The sequence below is a fragment of the Coprinopsis cinerea genome (assembly GCF_000182895.1).
Source record: "Coprinopsis cinerea okayama7#130 chromosome 4 map unlocalized cont3.4, whole genome shotgun sequence".
NCBI lineage: Eukaryota > Fungi > Basidiomycota > Agaricomycetes > Agaricales > Psathyrellaceae > Coprinopsis > Coprinopsis cinerea.
In genome coordinates, this window is record NW_003307541.1 from 3,018,673 (window position 1) to 3,036,816 (window position 18,144).

At 51.9% G+C, this 18,144-nt stretch overlaps 10 protein-coding genes and 1 non-coding gene across 11 annotated transcripts; 5 read left to right on the forward strand and 6 right to left on the reverse strand.

Moving 5' to 3' along the window:
- Window positions 1-43: 43 nt before the first annotated feature.
- CC1G_06257 (hypothetical protein) lies at window positions 44-1,078 on the reverse strand (the record flags this gene model as incomplete). The annotated part of the gene is made up of 4 exons (XM_001836618.2): window positions 44-379; window positions 443-593; window positions 674-992; window positions 1,054-1,078. 4 exons carry the CDS (start codon window positions 1,076-1,078, stop codon window positions 44-46), a joined length of 831 nt encoding a protein of 276 aa, XP_001836670.2.
- A 1,490-nt stretch (window positions 1,079-2,568) lies between these two features.
- On the forward strand, window positions 2,569-3,057 carry CC1G_08056 (secreted protein; the record flags this gene model as incomplete). The annotated part of the gene is made up of 1 exon (XM_001836619.2): window positions 2,569-3,057. One exon carries the CDS (start codon window positions 2,569-2,571, stop codon window positions 3,055-3,057), a length of 489 nt encoding a protein of 162 aa, XP_001836671.2.
- Window positions 3,058-4,054: 997 nt separating this feature from the next.
- Window positions 4,055-4,848, forward strand: CC1G_08057 (secreted protein; the record flags this gene model as incomplete). The annotated part of the gene is made up of 3 exons (XM_001836620.2): window positions 4,055-4,100; window positions 4,154-4,189; window positions 4,271-4,848. The coding sequence occupies 3 exons, from the start codon at window positions 4,055-4,057 to the stop codon at window positions 4,846-4,848; spliced, it is 660 nt and encodes a 219-aa protein (XP_001836672.2).
- Window positions 4,849-5,936: 1,088 nt separating this feature from the next.
- On the forward strand, window positions 5,937-8,088 carry CC1G_08058 (macrofage activating glycoprotein; the record flags this gene model as incomplete). The annotated part of the gene is made up of 8 exons (XM_001836621.2): window positions 5,937-5,971; window positions 6,289-6,363; window positions 6,429-6,469; window positions 6,520-6,784; window positions 6,936-7,049; window positions 7,104-7,366; window positions 7,418-7,575; window positions 7,640-8,088. The coding sequence occupies 8 exons, from the start codon at window positions 5,937-5,939 to the stop codon at window positions 7,919-7,921; spliced, it is 1,233 nt and encodes a 410-aa protein (XP_001836673.2). The 3' UTR covers window positions 7,922-8,088.
- A 617-nt stretch (window positions 8,089-8,705) lies between these two features.
- CC1G_08059 (hypothetical protein) lies at window positions 8,706-10,295 on the forward strand (the record flags this gene model as incomplete). Its single annotated transcript, XM_001836622.1, has 1 exon — window positions 8,706-10,295. One exon carries the CDS (start codon window positions 8,706-8,708, stop codon window positions 10,293-10,295), a length of 1,590 nt encoding a protein of 529 aa, XP_001836674.1.
- Window positions 10,296-10,538: 243 nt separating this feature from the next.
- On the reverse strand, window positions 10,539-11,064 carry CC1G_08060 (hypothetical protein; the record flags this gene model as incomplete). The annotated part of the gene is made up of 2 exons (XM_001836623.1): window positions 10,539-10,740; window positions 10,784-11,064. The coding sequence occupies 2 exons, from the start codon at window positions 11,062-11,064 to the stop codon at window positions 10,539-10,541; spliced, it is 483 nt and encodes a 160-aa protein (XP_001836675.1).
- Window positions 11,065-11,992: 928 nt separating this feature from the next.
- CC1G_14478 (hypothetical protein) lies at window positions 11,993-12,445 on the reverse strand (the record flags this gene model as incomplete). Its single annotated transcript, XM_002911434.1, has 1 exon — window positions 11,993-12,445. The coding sequence occupies one exon, from the start codon at window positions 12,443-12,445 to the stop codon at window positions 11,993-11,995; it is 453 nt and encodes a 150-aa protein (XP_002911480.1).
- Window positions 12,446-12,598: 153 nt separating this feature from the next.
- On the forward strand, window positions 12,599-14,199 carry CC1G_08061 (hypothetical protein; the record flags this gene model as incomplete). The annotated part of the gene is made up of 1 exon (XM_001836624.2): window positions 12,599-14,199. The coding sequence occupies exon 1, from the start codon at window positions 12,772-12,774 to the stop codon at window positions 14,197-14,199; it is 1,428 nt and encodes a 475-aa protein (XP_001836676.2). The 5' UTR covers window positions 12,599-12,771.
- A 174-nt stretch (window positions 14,200-14,373) lies between these two features.
- On the reverse strand, window positions 14,374-15,972 carry CC1G_08062 (hypothetical protein; the record flags this gene model as incomplete). Its single annotated transcript, XM_001836625.2, has 1 exon — window positions 14,374-15,972. The coding sequence occupies one exon, from the start codon at window positions 15,970-15,972 to the stop codon at window positions 14,374-14,376; it is 1,599 nt and encodes a 532-aa protein (XP_001836677.2).
- Window positions 15,973-16,193: 221 nt separating this feature from the next.
- On the reverse strand, window positions 16,194-16,282 carry CC1G_20100. The gene has a single exon. It is a non-coding gene; the product is annotated as a tRNA-Gly (tRNA).
- Window positions 16,283-16,712: 430 nt separating this feature from the next.
- Window positions 16,713-17,571, reverse strand: CC1G_08063 (fungal mating-type domain-containing protein-containing protein; the record flags this gene model as incomplete). Its single annotated transcript, XM_001836626.1, has 3 exons — window positions 16,713-16,984; window positions 17,088-17,212; window positions 17,306-17,571. 3 exons carry the CDS (start codon window positions 17,569-17,571, stop codon window positions 16,713-16,715), a joined length of 663 nt encoding a protein of 220 aa, XP_001836678.1.
- Window positions 17,572-18,144: the final 573 nt, after the last annotated feature.

The following is an 18,144-nucleotide window of genomic DNA, read 5'->3' on the forward strand; positions in this document are numbered from 1 at the left end:
TGGATTGTTATGGAGTCGCCTGAGGTGTCGGTGTGTGGAGGTGTCATAGTTGTGTATGGCGGCTGATAAAATCGGCGAATCCGGGTATCTTGTTTCTCTCCGCTGCGACTGCATTCTTCCAGGTTTTCAAAGCACCTGCACAGCAGGTGGAATCCATCTCGGACGCCCGATTGAACAGTGCGTCAAGATCGTAAAGCGGGTTTGAACTCGACGCTGCAATCGCTTTTCGATATCTCCTGGTTATCGTGCCTACGATATCCCTCCAAACACCACTGTTGTAACAGTATCTGATGTCATTGATTCTAAGGATGTCATGGTCGTTGCTTGTGAAATAAAAGAAGGCGTCTCTAACTTTGTCCCAAGCCTCGTGGTACTTGATCTAGGGGTTAGAATCAGCTACTCGTTATCCACTAATCAGTGGCACGAGAAGAACTGTACTCACCCATGGAAGAACGAGTCTAGGCGGGAGATTAGGGATTACTTTAGACAAAGGAAGTGCGACGGCGTAGGGCGCAGTTTCCTTGATGATATCGATATAGTCATGTCGAGCACCATATAGGGCCACTTGGATCGGATGCGTTTTGACAAAGTCCCTGATCGATAATGGATCGAAATTAGATGCTTAGGCTGCCCTTTCCATTCTAGAATCGCCTTTGAACAGGACCATACATACCTCATTCTTCTCCGACATACGTTCATCCCTGGATAGACTTCGTACTTCTCAACAGCTTCAGCGATCTCTGCTACATCATCGAATGCTTTATCTTCGAGATCAGGGTGGCGACGGGGGTACATGAAGGCGAAGAGGACCTCCAAGACTTTGGAGGATTCTGGGAGGGGTACTACTTCATCCACTGAAAGACCCGATCCCGCTTCTCCCTTTGGTGGGACTGGAGGAAATGCCCCGGAAGATACGTCGAGGTTCTTCGCATGGATGTGGAATCGCACACCATCGCTTGATTGGAAGATGATATCGGCGTCGGGGGCGTTAACTAGTCATTTGTTAGCTATATCGGTTCTATAGGCTATTGAATGAAGTTGAATGGACCATACATTCTTGTGAGTCTCTTGTGGGCATACTCTCGTACTTTGAACTTTGATGATAAGGGTGGATCGGGGTGAGAATAGGAATTAAGCGCCGGTATTGGGCTCACCCATCAAAATCGTCTGATGGGACTCGGTGGTCGACGAACTTCGAAGTTTAGGGGCAAGGGCTCTTCCAGTCAAGATGTCCTGTTGAAACGATTTCAAACAGTGAAGGCACAGGGGCGAGGTAACCGAAGGTGGTACTGTCTCGGTTGCTTGATGACCTGGTACAAGTGTACAATCGCAGCTCTGTATGTATTAGGATCCGCAAAATGGTCTAGAACTATCTAACAGACTTTCCGGGTCGTGCTTCCACTCATCGACTCCTATATCACATCTATCGTATTTTCGCGGGCCTTAGGAGTAGAGATGTAGGAAGACGAGGATACTGTTTCTTGAAATTTGGCATAGAAGTAGGTCTGATATTGGAGTAAAAACGTTTGATATGCATTTGGGGTGGGATACAAGGCTGATATCAGCTCTACAGCTGGGCACCCGCAGTGCGAGGATCGGGATAGTCAAGAATTAGTCTAAGTTTCTAGGCCCAGCTGGGAGTTCAGGCAAGTTGTAACTTCGAGAGATAGCTCCTTTGACTTGTTGTTTGCGCGGTAAAAGACCATCGCGGCGTGTTCCCCAAAAGGGTATCGACACTTCCCTTTTGGGCCCAATCGCCGCGAGCTTCCTCGATTGACCAGTGGGCTAAGTGTAGCCGGACGTCGTGGAGTTCTGAAAGTTATGCTTCTTCGGAGCATGAAGTGACCAGTCATTGTCGTTGGCAGATGTGATGGGAGTCGAGACCCTCGGAATGTTGTCGTACTCGGACTTCAGGGCGATTTTCGTTCCTCATGCAGCAGTGCCTCCGTGTCGCGGAGGAGTGAAAAACGCGTGGAAAGGTGGAGGTTTAGGAGCGCATTGACAGGATGGAGTATCGGAGCTCTTGCGAGGAACGTGCCTGCAGGGTAGGCGTGTGTGTGGGGGGGGGTGGAGATATGTGACAACCGTGGTCACCTATTAAACGGGCCTTTTCTTCAGGGTTGAACTTGAGATTCCAATGGTCGTCCAGGATTTCTACTACCAGGATTGCTTTAGAAATCGGAAGATGAATTGTTGTAGGCTATAGAATACCCACTACGGACGTTCGTGACGAATCTCACGTCCGAGTCCATCTGCCTATCAATGTTCTGGCTTGATCTTCAAAACGAAATCAGTCGATTGACAAGGATCTACTGACAGAAGATCCAGTTGAGTTCTCCACTTGTGTAGCCATGGTGTGTGATTCATTCTATCGATGTGACGCTTTAGATGACATCGAAACCTTGTAGTCTCCAAGACATTCCATCCAAACAGCCAGTCGTCGGAAAAACTTGAAGGTATAAAAGGTGCACCTACGAGGCTGCATTCATTCAGTCTCCTAGCCCACACCGTCGGAGAGTACTCTTCACAGACCCAGTCTTTTTACCAACAGCCTCTCTCAACTCCATCATGAAGTTCTCTTTGATCGCTGCTGCCACCTTGGCCACTCTCGCTGTCGCTTCCCCTGTCGAAATAGACAGGCGCCAAGACAGCGGTTACTTCCCGCCCATCAGCGAGATGCTCTACTGCCTCAACCCATTCAACACCGCTGCGTGCTTCGCCGCGAACGGCCACGCTGAAGTCGCATCCGCGGCGGCGGCGGCCAACTTCCCCAGCTCCTCCCTCCATAACGGCCAGGGTGACGCCTTCCGTCACTGCTACTGGAACGCGAGGATGGCCATCTACTTGGGTACCGCTCGCGCGAAGGAGATCGGTGACAACCACGAGAACTCGGGTAACAATCCCGCCAATGAGAAGGCGATGGACTTGGCGAACAACGCCACGGGCAGGACTATTGGAGCCAATGCTGCTGGTTCCACCAAGGAGGCGAAGTACAACAATGCGCAAGCAGAGTGTCTCAGGAGGGCGCGTAACGGACAGCTTGTCACTTTGAAGTAACGGACACAATTTCTTGACGATGCAGTAGTAGATACTTCGTGTAATCTCTTGTCAGAAAGTTGTTCCAGCTTGATGTATCATAATTTTCCGTCCTCTCGCTATGATGTTGAATCTGTATCGAGAAATGCTGCGTGATCAAGGAGAACCAGTGTTCCCAGTCACCTTTGACAGTTGCATCTGCGGCGTGCTCCCTCAGGATCGCAAAGTATCCAAATGCCTAGGAAGTCTTCCAAAAAGGAATGTCTAATTCCTTCCAAAGTCCAACGGAGGCTTCTTGTCCGACTGATATTGGATTTAGCCTTCCCGTAAGTATGACCACGGAAAATTCTGTCGCCTTGCGGAGATCCGTGTAAGCTTCTATTCTAGGCACAGAAGACGCCCCAAGTTCAGTATGGTAATATCCCTTTCTTTGATCTATTGTTCTTTTAAATGTCTTCATGAGATGTGGATTCCTGTATGCAACCATTAACTCAAGGAACTGCTAGGACCGTTCCCGACTAGAGGCCCTAACTGAGTTATTGAAATAAAGTATTCCTCGAGGGTCGCCGCCGAGCCTGAGACACATCATGATTGTCCGGGTCATGTACATCTTCGAAGAAGAGGGCCGCTCAATGTGTTACCGGTTTGAGCTTCCTTATACGGGCTAACCTGAACGTTCTCGAGGCATCGTACCTGGGTTTTCGGTAACACTGACGGCAACCGCATGGTCAATAGCTTCTTGGACTTGGGTCGAATAGCCTAGAAGTCCACTCCATCTGACTGCGGCCGGTGGGCACCCCATCGATGATCTATAAACTGTCTGATGAGATTAGATGGTTATCATTGCCCAGAGTGTCCAGCGCCTAAGCGACCCTGAGCATAACTCCGTTGCCCCAGCGGCAATGACGCAAAAGCGACTACCCAGCGCGTGTATGCGTTGATATCGACCGTGTATAAACTTCGATTCAACCTACTCTCAGACATAGGTGAGTTCTATTCTGTGTGCACGGTAATGGAAATGCTCACTCAGTCGTTTCTTGGCGCTCGTTTTGAGCGCCCGTTAAGTGAGTCCAGATGAGTCTCGTGTGAAAAGCGCCTTTTCACCCTGGTCCCTCAGAACTGTCCGCACCGGATTTTGAGGCACAATTTCTCCGTATGTGATGATCCGCAAGCTGTATGGGCAAAGTCAAAAAGTGATAAAAAGGGTAGAGGCAACAGACAAATTCCTCAGTAGCTCTCCAACCTGCATCGGAGAGTTCCCCAGTCGCCTTCAACAACCCAACCGCTCCTCTACCAAGTACCCAGCCCTTCAAACCCACAATCATCATGAAGTCCGCCTTCGCTGTTGTTGCCGCCATCGCCGCGCTCGCCGTCGCTACTCCAATTGAGAAGCGTCAAACCTACACCCCCTACTTCCCTCCTGTCACCGAGATGCGGTACTGCATCAACCCCTTCAACATCGCCGCGTGCCTCGCCGCCCACGGCCATGCCCAAGTCGCGTCCATGACTGCATGGGACTACTTCCCCAGCTCCCTTCACAATGGCAAAGGCGACGCGTTCCGTCACTGCTACTGGAACGCTCGCATGGCCATCGACCTCGGCGTCGCCCGCGCGAAGACGATTGCGGACAATCACGAAGAATCGGCTGAGAACAACCCACCTGCGGAGAAGGCGATGGATTTGGCAAACAATGAGACGGGTCGCGCTATTGGTGCCAGCGCTGCAGGTGCTAACAAGGAGGAGAAGTATAGCAATGCGGAGGCGGAATGTCTCAGGAGGGCCCGCGAGGATGAGCTTGTTACTTTGCCTTAAACTGTATTGACCAATGACTTCTAAATATTTGTATCCTGGACAATGTAAATGTGACCACTCCCTATGTCAACTACCAAACCGTTTCTATTCGATTCGACGACAGTCAGCTAGTTCGTGCCAGTGTCCGTTCCCGAAGGGGTAGGGGTGCTTCCTTTTTGAGGCGAACAGATTTCGGTGGTCCTGGGACTTTCGTGTTAAAGTTTAAAAGATTCTAGATAGCGTCAAGTCTCTGGATTGACCTTCTATTGAAGCAATACCTTGCAGATTCTTGCAGTCGATTGTGGATTCTTGCAGTCGATTGTGGATTCTTGCAGTCGATTGTGGATTCCCGCGTCGTGGTTGATAGGGGTAGCGGCCTACATCGGGCCGTCGAACCGCTTCGTGTCGTCCACCCGGAAACGCCGTTGGCGGAGTCGTCACCTCAAACCAACCCACTCACTGGACCTCGATTTCTTCTCTCACCTTCATGTTTGAGGTCTTTATCCGGTAAGTTTTGCTTGCGGAAATACACGTCCTATTGAGGAAGCAAAGGTGCGAGACCCCCATATTGGGACCAACCCCTAGGCTAACGGAACCACGCACGAGTAGTCGACAGCGCGTTAAAAAAACCCAAAGAGTCAAACAACAAGGCTTATTCACAAATACAGGAGTCATCTTCTGGTCATACATGATTCAATGGGGTTTAAGCTGGCCTAAGCCTCTCTCCCTACGCTGTGAGCTGGGAAATCTGCCTCCAGTCTAGAAGTCGCCAAGCCATGGAATGTGACCGGAAGCTCTCGACACTGTCTTCTTTTTCGGAACTTGTTCGCTGAGAAGTAGCCAGCGGAAAGCATCGCTGCTGAGGCTGGAGTCGCTATCCTGGGTATAAGGAGTCATTGAAGGTGCGCCTATCAGACAACCTATTGTCGATTTGTGACTACAAACCAAATCTGATGCTCTTCCCTGTCCGTTTTACTAGGCTGCCCATTACCTAGGTCAACCCCTTTCTGGACGCGCTTCGACCAATACCTAATCCCCAAAGCACGCTGAGCCTCTCGGAAGCACCCTGAATGTGCGGAAATTGATACGCATCAGACGACGCGCAACCCATGACCTCAATGTTCGAGGACATCAGCCATGCCTTGTAAAGCCGCTTATTTAAAATCGCAGAAAGAAGGTTTCCTGCCATGAACTGTGTCATCTCCGTCTTCGCAGGCTGTTACGGAAAACACACTCTGGCCTCATGGTGTCGGAGGTTCGGTGTTTTAAGTCCATCGAGGCCAAACCTAATGACGGTGGGTACATAAATCGGCAGCCTTGCTTGTCTTTGTGGAGCTGACGCCCTCTTGTCCAGTCTCGCTCGTCCACGGACCTTGTCTCTGGCCCTCGTCGTTTCTTTCTCTCTCCCTGAATCGACAGACGTACTAAACCACGACGGCCTTGTGTTTCCGCAATGCTCAGGTCCTCAATCTCGAACGCGATCGCAGGACTTGTCGGCGCAGCGCTGATCACCGGCGCGTATGCCCAAACTCCCGAGTGAGTACTCATGTCCCTACTTGTCTTTGCCCGGCTGAGTCTGAGTACTGAAACGTCATGTCCAGGTTTCAAGGGGAGCTTTTGCTCCAACCCCAACCCAACAATGGTGAGCAATCTACCTCCACCCACGTCCTCCTCATGCTCATATCGAGTTAGCCAAGTGCTTGACCGCCTCGTCGAACTCTGACGGCGCTCCCGTCGTTATCGCCACCTGTGTGGCCGGTGGGTCTCCCAGCCAAAAGTGGGTCTTCAGTGGTGGAACGGTCAGGGTCCACGGGAACAAGTGCCTCGACGTGACCGATGGCGTCGACCAGGACGGCACTAAATTGCAAATCTGGACTTGCTCGGCCACCGGAAACTCGAACCAGCAGTGGTACTATAGCAAGTGGGACAATACACTCGCATGGACTGGGAAGGGCAAGTGCGTCGATCTGACGGATGGCAATTTGGCGGATGGGAATCAGGCATGTATTCCTTCTAGTCGCTGCTTTAATGCGTGAAGCTAATTTATCTGTGTGACACTAGGTTCAAATTTGGGGTTGCTGGAACAAGAACCCTAATCAAGTCTGGAGCACTGGTTACCTTCCCACCGACCTGCCGAACAAATCGCAGAATGGCCAGTATGGAACGAACAACTGTGGAACTGGCTCCAGCCAGAGCAGCAACTGCCAGACCGCTTGGATCAAGTACGCTTTCCTTTGAGCCGAAATGTAATGGTGGGCCTGACCTTGTGACTATAGCTCGGCGACGGACTTCTGCCTTTACGGACCTCCCTCCCTGGGAACGATTGGCGATACCGAACGTTTCGCTGTGTCCTATTGCACGAAATCGGGACGTGGTACTCGAACCATTCCCGACGGTACCCTTCAAGGTGTGCACTTTGTCAGAACACCGGAATACGTCCAGATCACTGGCGTCGGTGATTTCACGAAGATGAACATTCCGTTTGGAGACGACGGAGGCGAGATGGATAACCGAGGTGCTGATGGCAAGGGTAACCCTAGTACGTTACATTTCCTCTTAGAAGAGTGAAGTGAAGGCTAACTGTTTGTAGTCGGTGGGCTGTTATTCGGGAATACGTTCGGTTCTGGTCTGCAGTACCATGAATGGACGCAATTCATTTCCTACCGTGAATTCTGCATCCGAGCCTGTATTGGTCCGAGGTCGAAACAGCTTTGCAACCACATCTACGATATCATGGGTTGCTGGTGGGTGAGTAACCGTGTTCTACTCTTCATCTCTCCTGAGCTCGATCGTCTGACGCTATTCCTCCCAGAACATCCCCGCCAACTACTCCCCAGGTGTCTACGAAGAGTGCCAAGGTGACCCTGCGATTCCCATGGGCGTTTACGGTACTTCGACTTGGTACCAGGGTGTCAGTCCCACCCCTCCCCCTCATCCTGCCCCTGCTTCGAGCAGCTGCTCGACCCTCTCCACGGTTGGAGTGACCCCTCTCAGAAGGAGCTTGCCGAGGAGGGACGTCCCGTTGGAAGGAGGACACGTCCTCAGGGATTATGTTGAGCCTCATATCCCGAGGGCTACTTCGCCGCCTATGTAAGGAAAGGCTGGGTTGTGGACGTCGTCGTCTTTCTGCCACTTCTCTCCGCTCGAAATATTACGATCAGGCCTTTTGGATTTTGATTTCTTCTTGGACTTGAACCCGGACAATCTGTACGTGGCTGTTGAACTAGTTTAAAATGTGTAGCTTCAACTCTTAGTGCACTATCATCGTGAAGGTTTTTGAGATCAATTAGCGCCCGAGAAATTGTTGCTGAGTTTGAACTGTCATCGATCATCTTTCACGATCCTGTCCAGTCCTGTCCTTGCACAATGATGTAGCGCGCTGTGCGCTACTATTGCGCATGTACTCGGGCTCCACCTGTATGCTTCGGCAGACTGGGTCGTCGGGCGCCTATCGGTGAACGTGGGCGGCTAAAGAAAAAAATAATTGTGTGTCTATCTCAAACGGGGAAATCGCGTTAAGAACGAATGAATAAATGGTTTTCAGCGCTCTGACTACTGATTACATGGGTCCCTCTCCTCCTCGAAGTGACAACCGAGCTTTGGCTGGCTGATGGGTGAGCGACCCAAGGAATTTGACGTGGGTTAATAGCTCTCCCAGAAACTCCCGGGGAAGACACAATCAAAGTCCGTCGAATAGTATGTATGGCTTGCAAACGACCGGACTTCAGCTTCACCCACTGCCTCAAGGCTGGCTACCGACCACCTCGTGTCATTGAGCGGGGTTGGGGGATTTAGTCGGAGCTTATACGGGAAACCGAGGTGCTCGCGCGTGTACCTTGAGCTTGAATGTTGAATTCCAACAGTCCCTCGCGAAGACTATGCCCCGGTTATCTGCAGAGTTGCACGATTTCCAGGATCCCATCCTCGTACCCTATTACCCGTCAACCAACAATGGGCTGCCACCCGACCTCATTCCACGGTGTACATCACACCTATCCAAAATGGAGGAGCTGGTAGCGGGCAAGACACAGGAGGTTGCGCAGCTGCAAGACCAGGTCAATCAGCTCATACGGCAGATCCAACGCGCTCAAAGTGAACAGAAAGTCTTTCAAGACGAATACACGATCTGCAGTTCGCTCCTTGCCCCCATCCGACGCGTGCCATCGGAGATCCTGTCGCTGATTTTCCTACACCTCCTGGGGTGCCCAAAGAAACTACGGCGTGACTATGTCATCCAGCTGAGGGACATACAGCGGGTATGCAAGAAGTGGAGAGATGCTGCGTACTCCACCACTGCCTTATGGTCGGGGCTCCAGTTCTTGGTGCGGTGGAGGTCGGGGTACGAGGAATCGAGAAGTGTCCTCGAGCGATGGTTCAAGCGCGCAGGGAAGCACCAACGACATCTCGAGATTCGCTGGGAGGCTCATTGGAACCATGGGGAGGCTGGAGAAGACACAGGTATCCGGGAGTTCCTCCTCCAGCCCGATGGGAACTGGCGTTCTCTCGCCCTTCTTGCCGCCACTCATGCTTTCGTTAAAGATCTATTCCTTGACCTCGAATGCCAGAAGGGGCATGGAGATGGGAACGGAAAGGTGGTGGAATCTCCGTGGAGCAATGTCGAGGAGTTCGAGGTCGTGTTTAGCACACATTGGCCATCCATTATCCCTTCCTTTACCTTCCCGGCATCCGCCCTTCCGAGCCTAAGGAGGCTTCGCATTCAACGACAATTCGTCCCATTCGCTCATTCTCAACTTCGCTACCTTCACCTTGACCACTTCATCGGCTCTGCTCAAAGCCTTGCCAAAACGCTGTCGATGCTCCCAAACCTCCGCGAGCTGGTTTTCTCGACGATGCGGCCGAATTATCTTCATAAAGGCCCTTTGACTCCAAATGACGAACCGGACGTGGATAAAATAACCGTCGAGAAGTTGGTCGTCACATGGGGGAGAAGCCTGGATTTGCTGGATGTGGGGCTTCGGTTCCCCCGTCTGAAGGTACTCCATCTCGTCGATCCTTGGGTTGGGATGAACAGTGAAGGGCTGTGGCAAAAGGCGGGACTGATAGGCCCGTTCCTGTCGCGTTGTCGGGACGTAGAGGAAGTATCGTTCGCTGAAGGCGACGGGGACATGCGGTTTCATTCTGCCCTTATCACGTATATTCTCCATAACACTCGACCCACTCCGAAACGCATTCTCGCCCCGGACTTTGGACTTCTCCGCAGCTCGATAAAGCTTGATGAGTCTCTGGAGGAAATTGTGGCTAGAGACGCTCCCAGTGAGAAGGACCTCCGGGCGATGGCGCACTTTTTCGAGGCGAGAAAGAAGCGTAACCCGAACAGTAACTTTGGACCCGTCAAGTTACATGTGCGTGAACGATGGCTGGAGTATAGTCAAGAAGTGGTAGAGCGATTGAAGGACGTGGATGTCGAGATGGTTCAACAGCCATACAGAGATAAGATGTGGTATTAGAGGAGCACCCATTGACTATGGCTATGGCTAGTATACATTCATCTTCGACGTTCAGTGTTGTGATTATTTATTGGGATGCGGGGCCGCCGTTCAGTTCTCGGACATTTGTAGTCAGGACAGTTTCCCGCTGGTTGAGTCTCAGATTCAAAAAGAAATTAGCATATGGAATGGGCTGTGTATTGGACTCAAACTCTGAACTACGATAGAGATGGCTTCTGTATTGGTACTAGGCGCGGCCCTGGATCAAAATGTCATTGCGTTCATATCAATGTCAACTTCAGCCTGCCAGACGTTCCCATATATATTATGGAGTCCAACCAACACCAGGCGCTGGATGTCGATGAGGCCTACTTGGTAGTTCTTGGATGTTCCTGTGAGTTTCACAAAATCTGGCGAAAACACGTGCACCCGCAATGGCTTGGGCAAGTTGACCGCGAGATTGAAGCTGATGGTATCTTGTTGGAGAGACGTTGATCGATCGAACGTACTCAAAGTGGTCGTAGCCTGGCCGCTTAATGCGGAGTGTGAAGGATGCCGAAGGGAGAGGGTGAGCAAAGGCCTGGTCGAAGGCGCCTACCATCTTCGCACCGAGTACGGCGGGGCTCCTGTTGTTGATATCGATCATGACCACGCCTTGCGTGTACTCGCCTACATAGTCAAAGATGATGACAGGAGACAGTGGTTTGATTTTGTCAGCGTTATTTATGCGTTGGCGCTTGTGGATGGGCTGAGGAAGACGGCGGCGGTGCGAGTTCGCGTTAACGGACATTCTGAAGATTCGGGGTTGTGTTCAACTGGTAGTCGAGAACGCGCCTCGAGGACAAGCCCTCGTAGTCGCCATTGGCAGTTGCTCAGACCCTTCCCTTTACAGCAGCTTTATTCCCCTCTTACCTTTGTAATACAGTGATAGGCTTCTGTTCGAGGTGGTCAGTCGCTTCGCACTAAGGAGAGAAGTGAGTAGTGGTGACGAGCTCGGGCTTGTCCGAATCAGACCACATACATCTCCGAGATGGTAGCGGAAGTACGGACAGGTGTTTGAACGATCCAGGAATGCGGAGGTTGAGGTGGTCAAGTCGTCGCACCGGACGGTTGAAGCATAATGATCAATGCTGAACCTTTTTGTGGAGGTCGCACTTGAAATGGATTGTCATTAGTGCTGTGGTGGTAGATGGTATAGTAGTTCGACAGGAATACAAACAGTCGACGTTCCACGCGCAATGGAACGCGTTGGACAGGGTCGGTGCGTCTGGCAACATCCCAGGGACATGTCCCGGTCGGCGCCAGGACCCATCGAACCCTCCGAATCCCTTCCTGTTGCAGAGAGCCGGTGTGTAGAGCCGACGAAAATGCAGGCCCTCTGTAACGACAAGCCCCTTATTGTCAGGTATCGAGTCGCGGGGGATCTCGAGGTCAAAAAGAGTGGTCGGTACATCACGAGGTCTTCTCCTTATTCTTGTCAAGTCGCGTGAACGTTCTCCAGGATGCGGTAAGAACCCAGAAGAAACAGAGCAGGATGACCGCGCTGGTGCCGATTTCCACCGTGGCTAGATCCTGGTCTCTGTTCCCAACAGGGACTCGCACCTCAAGAAGCGAGGTCTTTGGAGAAGGGGGTGAAGATATGTAGCATCCCTGAGGAGGTAGAAGGCCCGAGAGATAGCCTGGAACCTTGTCACAACCTGGGGCATCTAATGACTGTGTCAGACATAACTTAGGGATAAAATGGATGGAGACTTGCCGGAAATGTCGCCCTGGCACCACACAAGTGCTCTCGGCGCCTCGAATTCCTGCGTCAGGTAGCCATCTTGAGTCTTAGCAGGCGCGGCGTAGCGCACATGAATTGGCAGATGGACCTCCGGCGCTGTTGGATCCTCTAACCTGACCAGAACCTCTACATCTCCTTCGTCCAGGGGCAGAGCATGGACAGGTTTTTCCAGTTCCCTGCTTCCCCTGCCCCTCAGCCCAACTAGCGTATACTGCTGACTTCGGAGAGCAAGTTCGTGCGCGTCGACGAACAGCAGCGGCGGGAACGTGTAGTACAAGTATACTGAGCACGAATCCGATGGTAGAGCTGGGACCGACAATGAGGAGACAACGGTAGGATGGGCACCCTGAGCAGGGTCCAGTTGTGAGGTGATTTTGAGGCTCGTCATCGTCTTCCTTGCTGTCGTCGTCGTCTCGAACGATGAGCAAAGGGCTTGGCGCGTGGTCGACGCGGATTAGGAACATGTTCTCACGGGTTCTGATGGGAGAATTGGTCCCGACATCATCATCTCCTCTTTCCTTTCGCTCATTCACCACCTTTGCGCTGTAACTGAAACCGTTCCGTATGGAGTTTGCAGACGACCCTTTGCCGTTGCCAACGACGAGCAGAAACAGGATTCCAAGGTCTCGCGCAACGTCTCTTGCTCGTTCATCAAAATCAAATTCGAGAGCGTCTTCGGTGGGGTCTACGCGTTCCACAAGGCGATCTGCTAGGATGGACACTATAAGCCATGATTCGGAGGGACTTGAAGGGGAGGAGATTGTGATGCTTGACACCCGAGACACAGAGCGTCGTGGTACACGACATATCATTTCTCTCGACGGCGACAACGACGATGAAATCTCTTGGACAGTCGATGAACCACAGCCAGGACCTTCAGGGTTGCCAGCGCGAGACACGGCGCCTACAGACAACGAGAGCGGACCAGGACCATCAAGTACAGCTCAATTAGTCGCGAACGCAGAACCAGGACCGTCAACCACAGCCAACCTAACTCGCGTTCTTCGAATGGCTGAACTAGAACAACCTCGACTCCGGGAACAAGAAGAAATCTCAATGGCTTCAACTTCTTCGTCGAAGCGGCCTCGATCAACACCTAGCGAGGACGAAGACGACGGTACTTTCGGTCCCGGAGAGGGAGAGGACTCGTCTACCTCTCGAAGAACACGAAGAAGGCTTGAAACCACAATAGGAGAGTCTTCGAGCTCTGTGGCCTGGAAAGGGGAGGTGCCAAGTGATGTGGGTATGCGCGTGGACCCTCCACCTGCGCGGTATCCATTTGAGCATGCCAATGCAAGGCCGAGCGGCAGCGGCGCTGGATCGTCGAGTTTAGCAGGCCCTTCACAAGAGACTCAAGCAACCAGAATCGATGAAGAGGAGCCCGTTACGGATCCACCACCCACTCAGCTTACCCCTGATGCCACCGCTTCTGGGTCTGGCAGCGGCAGTTTGGACTCATCTTCTCTATCCCAGAGCTTTGCCGAAGGCGACGGGGGCTCTTCGTCCATTGTGGAGGGGATTTCTGCATCGCGCCCTGGCTCATCGACCACGGCTGGTGGATCGAGCTCAACAGTCTCATCCGCACCTGACGACACTAACTCATCCTCCAACGCGCCCGACCCTGCTAATCCACCACCAGTATCCCCAACCAAGCCCGAGTCAAGCACAGAATCTCAGCCCGATTCACTATCTTCCTACACCTGTCCCATCTGTTTCTACCCGCCCACGAACGCAACGTTGACACCCTGCGGGCATATCTGCTGTGGAGAATGCCTCTTCGCAGCTATCAAGACTACCCTCAAACGGAACGAGCATCTGTTACCCCCAAGGATTGGAGGCGGGTTCCGTAAGTCGTTCTTCATTTACCAATTCGTCGTCTCGACTCTAATGAAGATACAGGCGATCCTACATTTGGAGGCGACTTCAACTTCGGATTCGGGGGATTCGGAGGTGGTCCCATGGGTGATCACCTTGCTATGGTCACCCGAGGTGGGTCCGCTGGTCGAGGGCGTGGTCGCGGTGGGAGAGGTGGTGGTGCAGGAAGGGGTAGAGGGCAAGTGGACGAAGAAGACCCGAGTGTCGCGAGGTGTCCTGTTTGTAGGGCACCTATACCTGGCTGGGACGGGCGCGGTGGAGGGGTGATTGGCTTAAAGGTTCGGACCGTGTTTGGAGTATGAAAAAGCGGAGACATCACACCACCCGGACTACTTACGACGGTCAACCTAACGGACCTCTCGACTATCGACATCAGCTAGTACGAAAAGTATAGCATAAATCTGGACATTTACGGCAACGGTTCTCCTAATGTTCAAAGTCCTACTCGTATGGGGTGAGGACCATCTGTACCCCGACCTCCTCCATCTTCTGCATATAATCGCGATGAGTGATCATGTAGCTTGGCCACCCTTTCTGAACATACAACCGCACGACACCACGCCCGATTATTTCTCCCCTCTCAATCGCCTCCTTCCTCCGCCCGAAGACTTCGATCATAGACCGCAGAAGCTCTTCCGAAGGTGGCGTCTCGGCGACAAGCACCTCCAACCCATGCAACTTTGACGTGGGCCAGGGTGCCAATTGTGCGATAAACTCGAAGTCTTTCACGAGTATGCGTTTGACCTTGGAGCGGAGAGCTGAAAGGGTCTCTGCGATATACACTGAGGGAAATGCGGATTGGATGAATGATATTTCTTCAAGCTCTTGACCACTGCGGTTGAAGAAACCGGCTAGTTTTCCGTCGCTCCACTCCGCGGGACGAACGCCGGTGAACCGAACCATTTGGAGTTTGGGGAAGCGAAAACGACCTTCGAAGACTTCCAGAGGACGGCTTGTTCCGCTCAGGTGGAATGTGGAGACGTTGACTTTGGACATGTTCTCCTCGTCGACGGCGTCCCAGGGATCCTCAGCTTTAAATAGCGAAGCGAACAACTCGAACTCTTCCAGGGAAGGGAGTACGGAGAGGGCCTTGACGAGTGCGCGTTGACTGCCACGGAAGTCCCTGAGGTAGAGGTAGCGCAGTGTGTTATGGGAGAAGAACGGTTGGGTGGCCCTCGTAAATGTAAGGCGCTTGAGGTTTGGGGAACGGCGCGAAAGGGGGAAGATGGGCGTTGACAAAAAAGGACTCGCATGGTTATCCCAGTTATAATTCACCTCAAGCTCTTCAAGATTCTTCCATGAGCATTCGAAGCCCTCTGTTTGCGTCAGTTGCGAGTATTCCTTTCCGTGGAGGGTTTGGAAAAGGCACCTTATCCATCTAGATGGGGCCCCTAAAAAGCTGAGCGACGTCCATCTGTACCCTGGTTGATAGAAGAACCCCCGTAGGTGCAGGTCTCCCTCGCCCCTGACCGGTGCCAAATCCAGGCTGAGGTGAAGTGGGTGGGTTCCCGCGCGTGCGAACCACTGTTCGAGGTAATGTCTAATCTCCTGTGGCCGAGTGACATAGACGTCGAACGTCAACCCCGACCAAAGCGCGTGCGTCGTATCCACGACCTCCTGCCATTTCTTGCAAACCAATCGGAGAACCGTGAGGCGCCTAACATCCTCCGACGAGAAAGGCTTTGGACGTTGCACTACGCCTACGAATATCGAGGAAAGGAGTTCTGTTGGTAGCCGACGAATTGGCGCGGCAAGAGAACGACAGGATACGTATTCGTCTATGGTGTGTCGGAGTCGCTGGCGTGCTTCGTTGAGCTCTATCTCGAGCCTGGCAACATCTTCCCTGGCCTGTAGCGTCATCGCCTCCATCTTCGAAAGGTGGGTGTTGTATTGAGGAAGGAGATCGGGTGAGAGATGGTTGCTGGTTGATGCATAGTAAGGGGCTAAGATGGGATTTTGGTAAGGATTTGACTCCTGCGATACACGAACTGTGCTGTCTTTGAAATAGGAAAGGAGTGTACTTGGAGGTGAAGGTGCCATGGTGGAAGTTGCAAACGCGTAGGCCTCGTGGTGAAGACGCCCACAAAGGCTCCTTCGTCATAGCCGCCGATGCGTACTCCGCTTTGAGACCCGCAAGAGCGCTAACAAATTGGATAGTTAATATCGGATTTGGTGGCATTGACACCACAGTAAAGGAGGACCGGCCCCCTTCAAGGTGACTTTCACAGAGAAGCAAAAGAAAATAACACAGAAGCACACAATGCATCAAGGGGGAATCGAACCCCCGGCGGATCGACTTAGGCGCCGATAAGAGTGGCAACGATCCAGGTTACCACTACCCCATTGATGCGATAAAGAAACAGTCGACGAGCTGCATCCGTCGTGCGCTTTGTACATACTTTGCGGGCAAGATGCCATTTATAAATTCCAACAAGTAATAATAACGACTACGATAGCAGCAGCGACGGGACAACTAAGTCTACAAAATCCTGAGCCCAAACCGTGCCCGAGTTACAGAAAATCGAAAAGATAAATTACAGCTGGAAGCGTGGTCCAGTAAATGGCGAGCCAAGTGCAATTTGCAGTCGACGGATTAAAAGGGCAAATTAGAGGTGAAATCGAATGGTTAGGGTTGGGTTAGATGGATAGGTTCGCAGTGCTTGGTTGTAGCATCAGGAATCATTGCAGTCATCACTGCTGAAGCGCTCGCTTCCATTGAGTAACACATCGCGAAAGGAAGGGGCAGCTAACTCACCATCGGCATAGGCGTAAATGTGGATTCAGGCGATGACGCAGTATGCCCCATTTCCAGAACCTCCGCCGGTCTCGAGGTCGGAGGGAACCTCAACAGAGGGTTGGTTGGTAAAGGAGGCGATGGTAGTGAACGAGTCCATTGGTACGGGAGGGCTTGGTTGATTGGAGTGAAGGGCTTGAGAGCTGAAGAGACTAGGCGAGCTGTCTGAGGAACTTAACTCGAGTGCCAGAGGGTTTTTATGCCCAACCACGATGCCTTTCTGTAAATCAAGCCATGAATGAGCGTCGAGAAGTGATGCTAAGGTTCCAGCGTGAGTAGCCGGAAGACAAAGAGGTGGGAGTTTCGTTATTATCCAACGGAGATTAGACCAAGAGTATACAACAATTTCAAATTGAATTACCGTCCACCTTGGCCCTCGAGGCACATACCAAGGTGCTTCGGGAGGGGATGCACACTACACCGACCGTCGAGGGAAAGTCTGAAACGGGTTGTTTATTGTCGCACGGAGTCAATGAATCCACTTGGCTGAACACAGCAGTGAGGTACAATTACTCAGAAATTAACCTTTGCACACAACGCAACAAGTATGACGGTGGTGGCGAACGGAGACAATATTACAGTGGCGGCTTGGGAGTGATAAGCGCTTGAAGCAAACAAAAAGACCAAAGATCATAATAGTGGAGAGTAGCCAAATCAGTAGGGATTGTGGGCACTGGGCGTTCAAGGGGCCATGTTCCCAGTTCGGTGCCTCCAAGAGCGGTAGCGGGAGCGCGCGACAATAGGTGAGGCGTCGTTCCATTCAGTTGATATGTGTGTGCGAGGAGGGCCTGGGTGGTGTGCTCGTTGATCCAGATGAAAGCTAAGATCGCTCTGCTCCTATCCATAATGTTTGGGGAATCCGGAAGGGAAGCGAATTTTCAGTCCAGCAGCAGAGGGGCAAGAGATGATCGAAATATGGCATCGACCTAGGATCGGTAGAGGGGTGGAGAGGTGCAAGAGTCGAAACCGTTGAACTCGAAGACGCGAGAGTTGAAGCCTTTAAAGCCGATGCCAAATACTGCCAAATCAATCACGGCGCCAAGCACAATGGGCGTCTAAATCCAGAGGGAAACATTTCGCATGGTAATCGCTGTTCCTGTTGGCTCGAGTTTCTCAGTGATCAGACATCCAATCAAAATCATAGCTTAATAGCATTAACTATACTAGTATAACACGGTGTCGAGGCGATAGCTATGGTGTACAACAGCATTTACAACAACAAATTCGAAAGCAATGCGAAGGTCGAAGGGTGATAAGTTACATGCATGATAACAGAGCCTGAACATTATCATTAGGTTAGGTGGAAGGTCGAATAGGTACGTTATTTGGATCCGTGAAGGCGTGACCGAAGGACGGGTATGCGAACAAACGGCGGGCCATGCTAAGAACGACTGCATCAGCTCCGACTCGATGATATA